This window comes from Emys orbicularis, chromosome 1 (assembly GCF_028017835.1).
Source record: "Emys orbicularis isolate rEmyOrb1 chromosome 1, rEmyOrb1.hap1, whole genome shotgun sequence".
In the NCBI taxonomy this organism is placed as follows: domain Eukaryota; kingdom Metazoa; phylum Chordata; order Testudines; family Emydidae; genus Emys; species Emys orbicularis.
This window is the reverse complement of record NC_088683.1, coordinates 368,082,195-368,095,066: the sequence shown is the minus strand read 5'-3', so window position 1 is coordinate 368,095,066 and position 12,872 is coordinate 368,082,195. Positions and strand designations below refer to the sequence as shown.

Below are 12,872 nucleotides of genomic sequence, written 5' to 3'. Positions count from 1 at the left end.
GCCCCCTCTCCTCCACTCACCTACCCCGTGGTCCCCCACCTGCCACATGCTGACTCCCTCCTGTGATCCACCCCCAACCCACTGTGCTCTGAGTCCCTCCTCTCCTCCACCCAAATCCCTCATCCTGCAAAACTTCTATTCCCAGTGGCATCTCCGTGTAATAGAGAACCACATTTAAAAGTGGCCTGCTGGCCTCCTGTGTTCCAGCCCCCTGAGCTACGTTTTCCAGGATCAGCAGCCACAGGAGCAGGAGGAGTCCCACAACTGGGCCAAGTGTAGGAACCAGACATTAACCAAAGAGCAGAGGCAAGCAAATGCCATAGGTGATTGAGGGTATGTCGACACTACAAAATTAGGCCAATGTTATTTAAGTCGATCCTCAGTCTCCGATTTAAGCAAGTCAATTTTGCATGTCCCCACTGTGCTCATTGTGCTCACTAGCAGGGCTTGCATGGACGCACGGAGCGCTGCACTGTGGGGCTCTATCCCACAGTGCATGGAGCCGAGTGGAACGTTGGGTTGGGCTTGCAATGCCTCATGCGACCAAAACATTTGTGCTAGTGGTTACAGGAACATGGCATTAGCCTCCCATATCTCCATATCTACCTCCTTTCTTGAAAGCAATGGCAAAAAAAAGAGCCTTTTTTGCACCTTTTTTCCAAAGCATGGCTTACCTGCGCAGACGCCATAGCATGGCAAGCATAGACCCCACTCAGTTGTACACTGTTGTTGTGGGCATTACAAACACCTTCCGCCTATATTGTAGTATTTGCTCAGCCAAAGCAAGAGTCACCACACAGAAAAATGTGAGGCCATGCAAGCAACCCTGATAAACTCTCCATGTTAATCAAACAGGAAATGGCTTTGACAGGACTGCAGCTGTTTCCTATATTCCTGTTTGATGTTATTGACAAGAACTGGGACTGTACAAATCATTGTTGCAACCAAGGTCCTGTAGTGGCACCAAATCTTGTATAATGATGGTCAAATAAGGTTTCTAAGACAAGGTTATAATTTGCTGGCTATGATTATGCTATCTGTATGCATGTATCATTTTGTATTTAAAGTTATAAGTATTGGCTCTATACTGTCTGTAGTTCAAACTTGTGCTATGCTTCTGGGAGACACCCCAGACAAGTTGGTGTCAGCTCTTCCTAGCCAGCTTGATGGCCCATAAAGGACCATCAGCTATACAATTGACACATTGAAAGAAGGCAGTTACACCTTGTGATTCAGCAAGATATGCAGGGACATTCTTATGGACAGAAGTCTAAGGTTTTTTCTTGGCATGTGTCCCAATGCTTGTCTTTGGAAGAAAAAAGAGAGGCCACATGACAAAAGACTATAAAAGACCTATGCAGCTCCTCCATCTTGTCTTCAATCCTGCTTCTTACCTCTGGAGGGACTTTCCTACAAACTGAAGCTCTAAACAAAGGACTGAATGACCCATCCCAGCTGTGGATGTACTCCAGAGACTTGATTTGAACCTGCAGCTTATTCCATCACTGCCACAAGCCTGAACCAAGAACTTTGCATTACTGTATGTAATTGATTCCATTTAACCAATTCTAACTCTCATCTGTATCTTTTTCTTTTTATGAATAAACCTTTAGATTTTAGGTTCTAAAGGACTGGAAACAGCGTGATTTGTGGGTAAGATCTAACTTGTATATTGACCTGGGTCAGGGGCTTCGTCATTTTGGATTGAAAGAACCTTTTTTTCCTTTATTGGGATATTGGTTTTTATAACCATTCATCCCCATAATGAGTGGCACTGTTGGTGATACTGGGACACTGGAGTGTCTAAGGGAACTTATGGTTAGCCAGTGGGGTAAAACCAAATTCCTCTCTCTTTGCCTGGTTTGGTGTGCCTTAGTTGTAAAGAAACCCCAGCCTTGGGCTGTAACTGCCCTGCTCTAAGCAATTTGTCCTGAATTGGCACTCTCAGTTGGATCCCGCCAGAACCAGCATCGTTATAACCTGGCAGATGTGCAGTGGAGTTGGAAGTGCTCTCCAGAGCGGTCACAGCAGAGCACTGTGGGATATCCCCTGGAAGCCAATTAATTTGAATCACACAGTGCAGTGTCTACACTATCCGCATGTCGACCCATCGATGTCAAATAAAATATTACGCCCAGCCCTGAGTGGCACAAAGTCCAAAGAAGAAGAGAAAGTGAACTAGGGAATAATCAAAGAGTTGTATCTCAGTCTTTCTCATTTACATTGGAATATTACAAGACCTTTTCCTTTTTAGAGTACAGTGAGCAGTCAGAGGCTGTTTTCTCTGTTCCTTGCAAAAAGTTTTCTAGTAGTTTGAGAGACTGCATTCACTGAAAACTAAGAGACTAGAAAAACATAGGAAAAAAGCTTCAGAAACATATACCATTTGCCATACAAAAGCACTGCTCTGAGAGGTGGCATTTTTTCAAACATCCAAAGATGTGGGCTGTACTATAGTAGCACGGTTGTCAAATTCAAACAAGAGGGCATTAGTCTATGCTGCAAGAATCACCAATGTACTGCTTTCCCTGGCTAAGCAAGGAGTAGCACTGCAGGGGTAGGATGAGAGAGAAGAATCAGCAAACCGTGGAAACTTGCTGGAATTATGGAATTTGTTCTTCAAAATGATGATACATTCAAAACAAACAAACACACAAAAACCAATTACATTAAAATTAAAATTAAATTTAAAGCTGATACATTATATGTGATTGAAGTTGAGGCCTTCCAAATAAACTCGACAGCAACAGTATTTCTTCACACAATAGAGGGCTTGTTTACCTTCTTTTCACAGCCTGGCACAAACCATGCTCACTTAGAGGGTCAGAGGACCCTTGGAATGAACCTGGAATTGTCTAGTTTAAGTGACACAAGATGGGCATACAGATGCAGCTGCTGTAAAAACTCCATGAGAGCACTTCTCAGCAGTTTGTTGGGACTGTCATAGCCTCCCTAATGAAGATTTATTAAAGCGTTCAGTTTGTTGAAGAATGGGCAAAACATAGATTTTTGTGTGATCGAGTGGAGGGAGAACTCTATTAATGGGCTTACAATCTACAGATCCCTGTGCAGGGCAAGACAGTATAATTTTGGGTTTATACTCCAGTGTGGGGTCCGAGTCTGGGGAGCTGGGAAATTGGCTGATCTCTGTTGTTTGTTCTTGGGTGGCTTAGGTAAGCTCTTGGGTATCTAAGCTTGGGTGTGTAGTGCCATCTGGGGTTGTGTTGGGTGATAACGGGGTCACAAGATGATGAATCCCCAGCAATGCAGTGTGAAAGAAAGCCAGCCCAGCTGGGTGATTAGAAGGCTGCAGCAGTTCCCATGGCTCCCAGAGTGAACCCCGCGGCTGACAACCCATCACACTCGTACACTCCAGAGCCCAAATTGGGCTCCCAGGCACCTGTGGGAGAAACATGAGGGAGGGACTGTAGCCCGAACAAAACATCGCAATATAGCAGTTGTTTGATTCCTTTACCACTGGTTTCTCACCCCAGCAGGGCACACCTGACTAGAATACAACCATAGTGAAATGGCCCCAGGGCAACACATCAGACAAACTCCTTGTCTGTTCCCTCATAGAATGTGGGATACCATGTGAGATGAACTGCAGGTCATATTGGCCCTGGGAGTGGTGAAGGAATCTCACAATGAGTGGAGAATTCCAAGTGTACTACCTCTGACCCAGGATAGCACAACCCGTTTCTGCATCAATTTCTGAAACACAGTATTGACATTTGATGTTTCCCTGACAATAGATGAACACTTAGAAGAGTTTCAGCTGCCAAATATATATCCACTTTAGACCTCACAAAGGGATACGGCAAATACCTTTGATGCCAGAATCCTGGGAGAAGAAAGTTTTTCACACCCTTTGTCTTTCATCAATTCAGGATCACGTCATTTGGCCTGTACAGAGTGGCATTGACTTTTCAGAGACTAATGGATGGGATATTACAATTGCATAGGCGGTATGCAGCCTGTACGCTGATACAATCTATTAAACATAGGTTTTGGTCCAGTGGCAGCATTGCCACACATAGTGCAGTTGGTAGTACATTACACAGTTTCAAGTTCCCTTAACAATCTGAGCCCTTATTATTGGCCAATCATTGTCCACTCCCAGGGGAGGCTCTCAGGCTGAAGTTCTCCAGGGTCTATTTTCTGCTCTTCCAACTGCTCATAGAGCTGAGGGAATTGTCCATGAGTCCTGGGCAACTGGAGAGTCTGCAGGGACTGTTCAGTTGAAGCATAAAGGTCGCTGTCTGCCACGCCGAGTGTCAGGGATGTGACGTTCGTATAGTGATTGGCACCCTCTGTTGAACAGGATTTTGGTAAGTTGCTTGTTTCTGCATTAAAATTAATGTTAAGGGCTCAGGAAAAGTTCCAGGTTCAAGTCAGGGACCATCTGGGCAGGAATTCACCTGCACAGTGACTTTAAATGTTTAGTAGTGTCAGAAGTATCAGTGGATTTATCTGGTAAAATTGGATCTACAGATGTATTGGAAATAGTTTAGTCAAATATTTCTTTTAAGGACAGTTCCTTGTGTAGCTTCCTTTTTTTTTTTTTTTAATTTATGTGGATTATTCTCTGATTCACTAAAGTTTTCCAATTCAGTAACTTCACTGCCCTATTGGGAACTGCAGACAAAGTCTCTCCAGTGGGTTTCTGTGTTACCAGAGGGTTCACAGCAAGAATGGGCCGCACACTGGACAAATTCTGCTCTAAAATTTTGCACTCACGGGGTCACTCCAGATTGACACCTGCCTTCTGGAGAAATAAACAACAATGAAACATTAACATGGCTGGCTCTTTCAGCACCCTAATAAAATAGCGCTCTCTGTAGCAGGAACCAAAGCTTTGATTTTCACAGCTGGGAGCCAAAAGTTAATCACTAACTGTGGTAAACTTGATCTCTTTGAGATCAACGGCAAAACTCCCAACATGGCCTGGAGTTCACTCTAAATCCACCTGTGGGGACTTAAAAAAATGGCCTGATTTACACTGGCCATGAGCCTCCAGTGACTTCAACTGGAGTCGTCCTGTGGCCTCTAAGGATGGGTGAGCTCATTTAGACCAAAGAAGAACTGACAGCAGAGTTCCTGAAATCTCAAACTCAGAGGCGTATAGGTTCAGATCAATGAGGATAATATTATTTTTAGGGCGGGAGATGAGTCTGATCTCTCTGTGTCCCTGCATCTCTGGTTCGAGAAGCCCCAAAAGGCAGTAAATATAAAAGCATGTTTGGTAAATTGCTTCTTTCTGCATTAAATTTAGTGTTAAGGGTTCAGGGACCATCTGGGCAGGAATTCACTTGCAGTGACTTGACATGTTTATTCATGTCCTGAAATCTCACTCAGAGGTTTAGAGGGTCAGGTCAATCAGGATAACACTTTTTTAAAGGCAGGAGAGGGGTCTGCTCTCTCTGTGCCCCTGCATCTCTGTAAACAGTCAAAATAAAAGTATGTTTCTGCCTTAGAAGAAATCTAACCCTTGGGAGGTCCAGGAACGCACAGTGTGTGGAGAGGAGTAGGGACTTGCAGTATCCAGATTGGGAATGAATATCTTGCCTAGTGCACAGACCAGAGAGGCATCACAAGTTCTCGTAGGATCAGTGGGGGGGTGGGTCTCAGACTGTAACATAATGCAGACCAAATTCTGTCTGACACCATCACCCATCTCAACCATCCCTCCTCCTCTGAGTAACCCCACTACAGCCTCGTGGTAACGTCAGCAATGGCCAACACAGAAAAGCAGCCTCAGGAAGGGTTTTCTAAGGGGCTGCAATACGTTTGTGCTGTTTTGAGGAAGAGTTACTGAGAATGGTTATTTTTTGTCTCCACATCTGCTGTCCCATCGTGGATAGTTCTCTAAAGATGTCCACGCAGTGTGCAGAGGCGGTCAAAAAAGCAAACAGGATGTTAGGAATCATTAAAAAGGGGATAGAGAATAAGACTGAGAATATATTATTGCCCTTATATAAATCCATGGTTCGCCCTCATCTCGAATACTGCGTACAGATGTGGTCTCCTCACCTCAAAAAAGATATACTGGCACTAGAAAAGGTTCAGAAAAGAGCAACTAAAATGATTAAGGGTTTAGAGAGGGTCCCATATGAGGAAAGATTAAAGAGGCTAGGACTCTTCAGTTTGGAAAAGAGAAGACTAAGGGGGGACATGATAGAGGTATATAAAATCATGAGTGATGTTGAGAAAGTGGATAAGGAAAAGTTATTTACTTATTCCCATAATACAAGAACTAGGGGTCACCAAAAGAAATTAATAGGCAGCAGGTTTAAAACAAATAAAAGGAAGTTCTTCTTCACGCAGCGCACAGTCAACTTGTGGAACTCCTTACCTGAGGAGGTTGTGAAGGCTAGGACTATAACAATGTTTAAAAGGGGACTGGATAAATTCATGGTGGCTAAGTCCATAAATGGCTATTAGCCAGGATGGGTAAGAATGGTGTCCCTAGCCTCTGTTCGTCAGAGGGTGGAGATGGATGGCAGGAGAGAGATCACTTGATCATTGCCTATTAGGTTCACTCCCTCTGGGGCACCTGGCATTGGCCACTGTCGGTAGACAGATACTGGGCTAGATGGACCTTTGGTCTGACCCGGTACGGCCTTTCTTATGTTCTTATGTTCTCCCACCAGTCCTGTCCCTCTCTCCTTCCCTGCACAGGCTGAGCTGCTGCTGGGGTTCCCTTCACCCCAGAGAGGCTGTTCACGCTGATCTCCCCCTTTTCCCAGGTGCAGGCAAACACTGAGTTTAACCTAGTCTCAGGAGGTATTTCTGTGAGCTGTCGCTGTGGGGTCTGGCATCCCAAAAGCTCCCCACCCTTGGTTCTGTCTTACTACAACTAGTATTGGGTTAGAAGCCGTACCAGTGTATAACAGAAATCATTTATCAAAGTCATTTTCAATAACATGATTGAATCTCTTTACAAATTCAAGGTAAAACTTGGTTACTACAATAGTGGATTGGATCTGCTCTTGCAGTACTGTTCCTGTATGTTTCATGTGATCTTGCCAAGAACATAGCTACTTTATCCATACTAGCTCTGGCAAATGTTTCAAACCAAATTAACAGGAAGTCAATGTAGATATTAATGTTGTTCAAAGTACAGGAATCTCGGCATTTAGCCGAGAAAGTAATATGGTAGTGTGCTTAGTTTCTCTTTTCATACAGCACGTTTGTTTTGGAATGTGTATTTTTCTGTGAAAAGTTCCAAGACTGTTTACAGATATTTACAGTACTTTTGTTTTTATGTATCACTTTCAACGTGTTCAAGGGATTTTGCAAAAGATTAGGCATATTGTACATTTTTACAGTTCTTGGTAACAGCAAGACATTATATACAAAAATTACCATTAGCAATAACAAATTCATTGCATGTGTCCATTTACAATCGTTTTTGTCATGCCACATCTTTGGCTCAATACCATTGGGGTTTGGGCATTTTAGGGTTAACCTGTGGCTTCCCTTTGCAAATCTAAGTTCTCATATTCCTCCTTTTCCTGAAGGATCAAACTCTGATTTCTCTTGCTTAACAGAATTCACTGGCTGTTGGCTGTGCTTTCTTTGCTAACAGCTATTGGCAAGTCTTTCTTCTCCCCACCAGCCAGGTAAATTGCATCAACACAGACAGGAGCCAGTTCACCAGTTTTCAGATTCTTAACTGCTACCAATTCCAAGGCTGGACTTTGTTTTAACGAGATACCATTCATTTTCAGTAACAAGGTAGATTCAAAGTGCTGTGGTCCTTCCCTCACCAACCTTTGCTTCCACATGGAATCAGATGTTAAGTCCACTGCGAGACTACAAGTTATATCCAAAGTGCCTAGAGGTGAGAATATACCTGCCCTCCCCTGCATTCTCAAGAGATTAACTACCAAGCAGTTCTGCTCTGCAGACCCAGCTACCCAGTCTTCCCTCTGAACCTGAGACACAGACTGTTCACGCAAAGAATCAGCATGGAAATATTCCTCTCTCAACAACCTTGTCTCCCCAACAAGCTGGCCAAACACAGATACTTGGCTATAAGGCTGTTCAACGTTTTTAACAGCTTTTACTTCATCTGCGACCTTTTTGAAGCTATCCACACTGGATCTTTCAAAAGGAAAGTCAGTGTAACTATTCACCACAGAACATTTCTGTCTGTTAGGAACCAAAACTTCCTTGGTTCAGCTACAGCAAACTGCTTGCACAGATTACCATGAGGATTTCTTTCTCCAGGAACTTCTGTAAGCAACAATTCACCCCTCACAGAAATTTTGTCCATCCCCTCTTCACCTAGGGCTTGCTGTAAATGAACACTTTCCTGAGCAACAACAGACTCTTTCTGGGTCTTATTCACACCCATGATCACCTTTGGCCCATCAGGGAGATTTCTATGCAATCCCCTTTCAGGCAAACTCATAGACTCACTAGATAAAAGGTTAGAAGCTTTCTCCTTCCCTTTGCCACACACACGTTCAGGAATCTTTTCCTTCTTGCTACAAGTTATCAAACTGTCAGTAGGTAACACAATTAAATCACCTTTATGCTCTCCTTATTCCCCGGCTAGGGTATCACCCTGATTAGACAGAATTGCTACACCCTTTTCCAACAACACACTAGCAACAGGCAAAATACAAGCACCAGAATTGACTGGGCTTTGGGATTTTGCTAAGACTGGATGCAACCTAGATATACACAGGGCTGTTCACAGACTACCGTTTGGAGATTGGGGTAGCTCCTTCCATAGGCAAGTCATTACCCCCAACAGACACAAGTACATTTCCTTTACTGTCACAATTCTCCACACAGGATACAGGCAAGGTATAGGGACACTCATCTTCCACTATCCTTGTCTTCCCAAACTGCTGATTAGACAAACCAATCAGCTCACCAGGCTGCCTAGGCTTATCCAAACTTTCCTTAACAGGAACATTGCCATTCCCAACAGACAAAGTGGTGCTCTTCTCACTACACTGAGCTACTTCCAGCAAATCACAGTTACCCTTTTCAGGTTCACTTTTATAAGCTGTACTAGCCAACAATATTTCACCCTTCAAAAATCTAGCCTTCCCCCCCCTTAGTTAGGGATTTAACCTGACCATCCACTTTAATCTGTTCCTGAGAAACATTTTCCTGACCAATGAGATCTTTCTGCTCTTTACCTAATACCAGATTCACTTCTGAGACATTAGACAGACAATCAGAAACTTCATTTATAGACAAACAGCTCTTTTCCTTAGACAAACATTTGGAGAAACCCTCCCCAAGCAAATCATTGCCCATAATCGACACAGGTTTAAGATCATTCCTTTCCTGTGACTGGTTACCTGGACTGAACAAAGCTTTAATATTTTCCCCAATCAAAAGATCCTTAGGCAATAACTTTCTTACACCAGCTATAACTGGTGGATTCTGGCTAAAGGCACACTTACAGTGAACTCATAGAGGACTAGAACATTCACACCCTGATTTGGTAAGTGATCTTCCTCTTTGACAAAATCTGCTTTAACAAGAGTGACGTTAGAAGCCATAATTTGCCCTAAACCACTTTTACCATTGACTTTTACACTCTCTATGAATTTTTCATTACCACTCCCATATATAGCATTGGCACAATATATGGAGTCACCTTCTACTGAACTCACAGTAACAGCATTTACTTAAAAGGTGGTAGTGTTGGGGTAAATTTGGTTATACCCAGACAACTGCTCCGAGTTATACAACATACCAACATTGTTAGAAACTGGACTTTCAAGAGGATACAATTCCAGCTGTTCTTCCCTTGTTTTTTTCACTTGGAGCTGAAGACTGGCCATCTCCTGTTCCATCTTCTGAGTCTCCTGTTGCATCTGTCGAGCTTTCTCCTCAGCAGCCAGGAGCTCTAGACGCCCCCTATGAGCTCTTTCTTCTCTTTTAGCAGCTTCTTTTTCCAATTCAGCACTCCTTTCCTTAGCTTCTTTCTCCAGCTGGGCTGTCATAAATATAATGGGAAAGGTAACGACCTTTATGTATGCAGTAACATATAATCCCTCCTGGCCAGAGGTATAGACAGAGGTACAGAATCAGTTTACCTGTAAGGGGTTAATCAGTTGTAACAGTGATCTATAGGTTTAGAGATTATGTCAATAATGTCACAGGGGGTGAGGTGCCTGCTGTAACAGCTGCACCCTGGGCTGAGGGGTAATCAGTGAATGTGTCTCACCGGTGAGATATATCACACACGAGTGGCAAATGCCAAGGCAGGCAATAGTACGGCTTCTCTTGTTACATCCATAGACACCAGGTGACAGCCACAGGTGCTGCAGAAGAAACCAAGCAGGAGACTGATGTGGGGTGGGGAGTGACATGACCGCGATGATACTGTCACCCTGATGCCTATCACCCAGAGATTGGTTTGTGCCCTGACACACATGGGGGTATAGGCTTTCCAAAATATTTATTTAGCTGTAAGTATTATAACTGTATAGTCTCACTAGCCATGTCAATGTCCAAATTCTTCCTGATTCTTCCTTAACTCATGGCCTCAACTACTTATCTGCCAGTCCGCATTTTAAAGTTTGAATTTGCCACATTTTAGTATAGCTGAATGCCCTCTTGATCTTTTGTTGTAAGACAGGAGGATCAAATTCTTGATGTAATCTGTACCAGTCAGTATATTTTACAGACTTTCCTCATGTCCCCTTTAATTCATCTCCTTTGTAGGGTAACAATCCCAGTGTTTTAAAACTCTCTCTGTATGAGAGTTTCCCAGGGCCCTTAAGGATGCATGTAGACCTTGCCTCAACCCCTCTAGCTCTGCAATATCCTGTGTGAGAAGAGTGCCCAGTACTGCACAGAGGAGTCTAGAGGAGCGTGAAATATTGGCTTGACTGATCTCATGGCATTGTATTTTCTGCACAATTTCCCATCCCACTCCTCCTCAATCCCAGTGTTTTGCTTAGTTTCTGACTGTGCTTGCACTATGGTTAGGGTTTCCCAGAGCTGTGTACCATGACACCCAGATCCCTCTCCTGGGCTCATACATTTAAATTAGAACATTGTTAGCTATTTGAGGAGTTCAAGCTTTGCCCTCCAATGGGCAAACACATTGCAGTTAGTGACACCAAAGTTCATCTGCCAGCATGCTGCCCATTCACCTGATTAGCTCACACTAAGGAATTTTCTGGAGTTGACTGTGGCCAATGTAATATGGTGCCATCTGTAAATCTTTTCACCTCACTGGTTAACCCCCTTTCTAGATTGTTAATAACTATAAAATAGTTACCATACTATTTGTTATAAACTGTGTAACCCCCTCACTGTGCTTCTCTCCCTTCACAGGAACCTGGAAAATTTTTGAACCTGATCGACACATCGGCCACCTCATGGCAGATTTCAACTTCACCCCCTCTGACTCTTCAATGTTCAGCCTAACCGGCATCCCTGACCTGGAATCTGACCACATCTGGATTTCCATCCCTTTCTCTACAGTCTACTTTATGGCCCTGTTGGGAAATTTCACAGTACTGTTTGTTGTAGGCAAAGAGAAGTCCCTGCACAAGCCGATGTACCTGTTGCTCTGCATGCTGGCACTCACAGACATCATCACATCTACCTCCTTCATGCCAAAGGCACTGTGTATATTTTGGTTCAATTTGAAAAGCATTACTCTGAAGGGCTGCCTCACCCAGATGTTCTTCTTTCATGCACTTTCTAATGTGCACTCAGCCATCCTAGTGACAATGGCCTTTGATCGCTACGTTGCCATATGTAACCCTTTGAGATATGCCACCATCCTCACCAATGCACGAATAGCTAAGCTAGGGCTAGTGGGTTTGATAAGAGCTGCTCTCTTCATTCTGCCTATGCCCCTGCTTCTGATAAGGCAGCCATTCTGTGCCAACCGCATTATCCCCCACACATACTGCGACCATATGGCTGTGGCTAAGATGTCATGTGGGGACATCACAGTCAGCAGACTGTACGGCTTGGGGATGGTGTTTATACTCATTGGATTAGACGTGACGCTCATTGGCCTGTCCTATGGTCTGATTATCAGGGCCATCCTCAGAATCTCCTCCAAGAAAGCCAACCACAAAGCCCTCAACACCTGCTCAGCCCACATCTGTGTGATCCTCATTGCTTATCCTCTTGGACTCTTTTCCAGTCTGACACACAGGTTTGGTCAGGGCATCCCTCCTCACGTTCACGTCATCTTGTCGAATGTCACTTACCTCATTCCACCCATGCTCAACCCTATCATTTATGGGGTGAAAACCAAAGAGCTTCGTGACAAAGTGGTCAAATACATCTGCAGAATTCACTCACCTCATGCTACTGACTTTAAACCCACATGACAAGAGAGGGTTTTGGAACTGCACTATGTTACCCTGGATTTGAGGGGTGGTTACCACAGAATGTGATCAAGCTAATTACAACCATATGATGTGCACTGGCCACAATGAATTAATAAAATAGAACACCACATAGTTAAGGGTTGATTAGAAAGCAGGCTTTTAGATGCAAGGTCAAAATCTAGCAGGCAGTTTCTGGTAATTGCAATGGGAAGAGTGGACAGACAAGTAAATTAGTGAGAATGAGAGAAGATAAATGGATGAAAATCTTGAGCCTGGAAACCTCTGATATTAGAAGTTTATTGACAGTTAGTAAAAGTGACGATCCAGGTGGGGTCACTATGACCTCTGTGTTTTGTAGAAGTTATAAAAGATTAGCTAATATATTGCACTTCACAGCAGTCCTCTGAATTCATCTTGAGATACCTTTTTCCTGACACCCTTTCTTCCCAGTGCATGACCAACTGGGCACTGCGAATCTGCTGTTTATTACTCCTACCCGTAGTAGAATACTTACATTGCTGCTGCTGGAAGTTCTGA

General features: G+C 43.7%; 1 protein-coding gene across 1 annotated transcript; it reads left to right on the top strand.

The window, feature by feature from the left end:
- Nucleotides 1-11,363: 11,363 nt before the first annotated feature.
- On the top strand, nt 11,364-12,335 carry LOC135875480 (olfactory receptor 52P1-like). Its single transcript, XM_065400326.1, has one exon. The coding sequence runs from the start codon at nt 11,364-11,366 to the stop codon at nt 12,333-12,335; it is 972 nt and encodes a 323-aa protein (XP_065256398.1).
- The last annotated feature ends 537 nt before the right edge of the window (nt 12,336-12,872 follow it).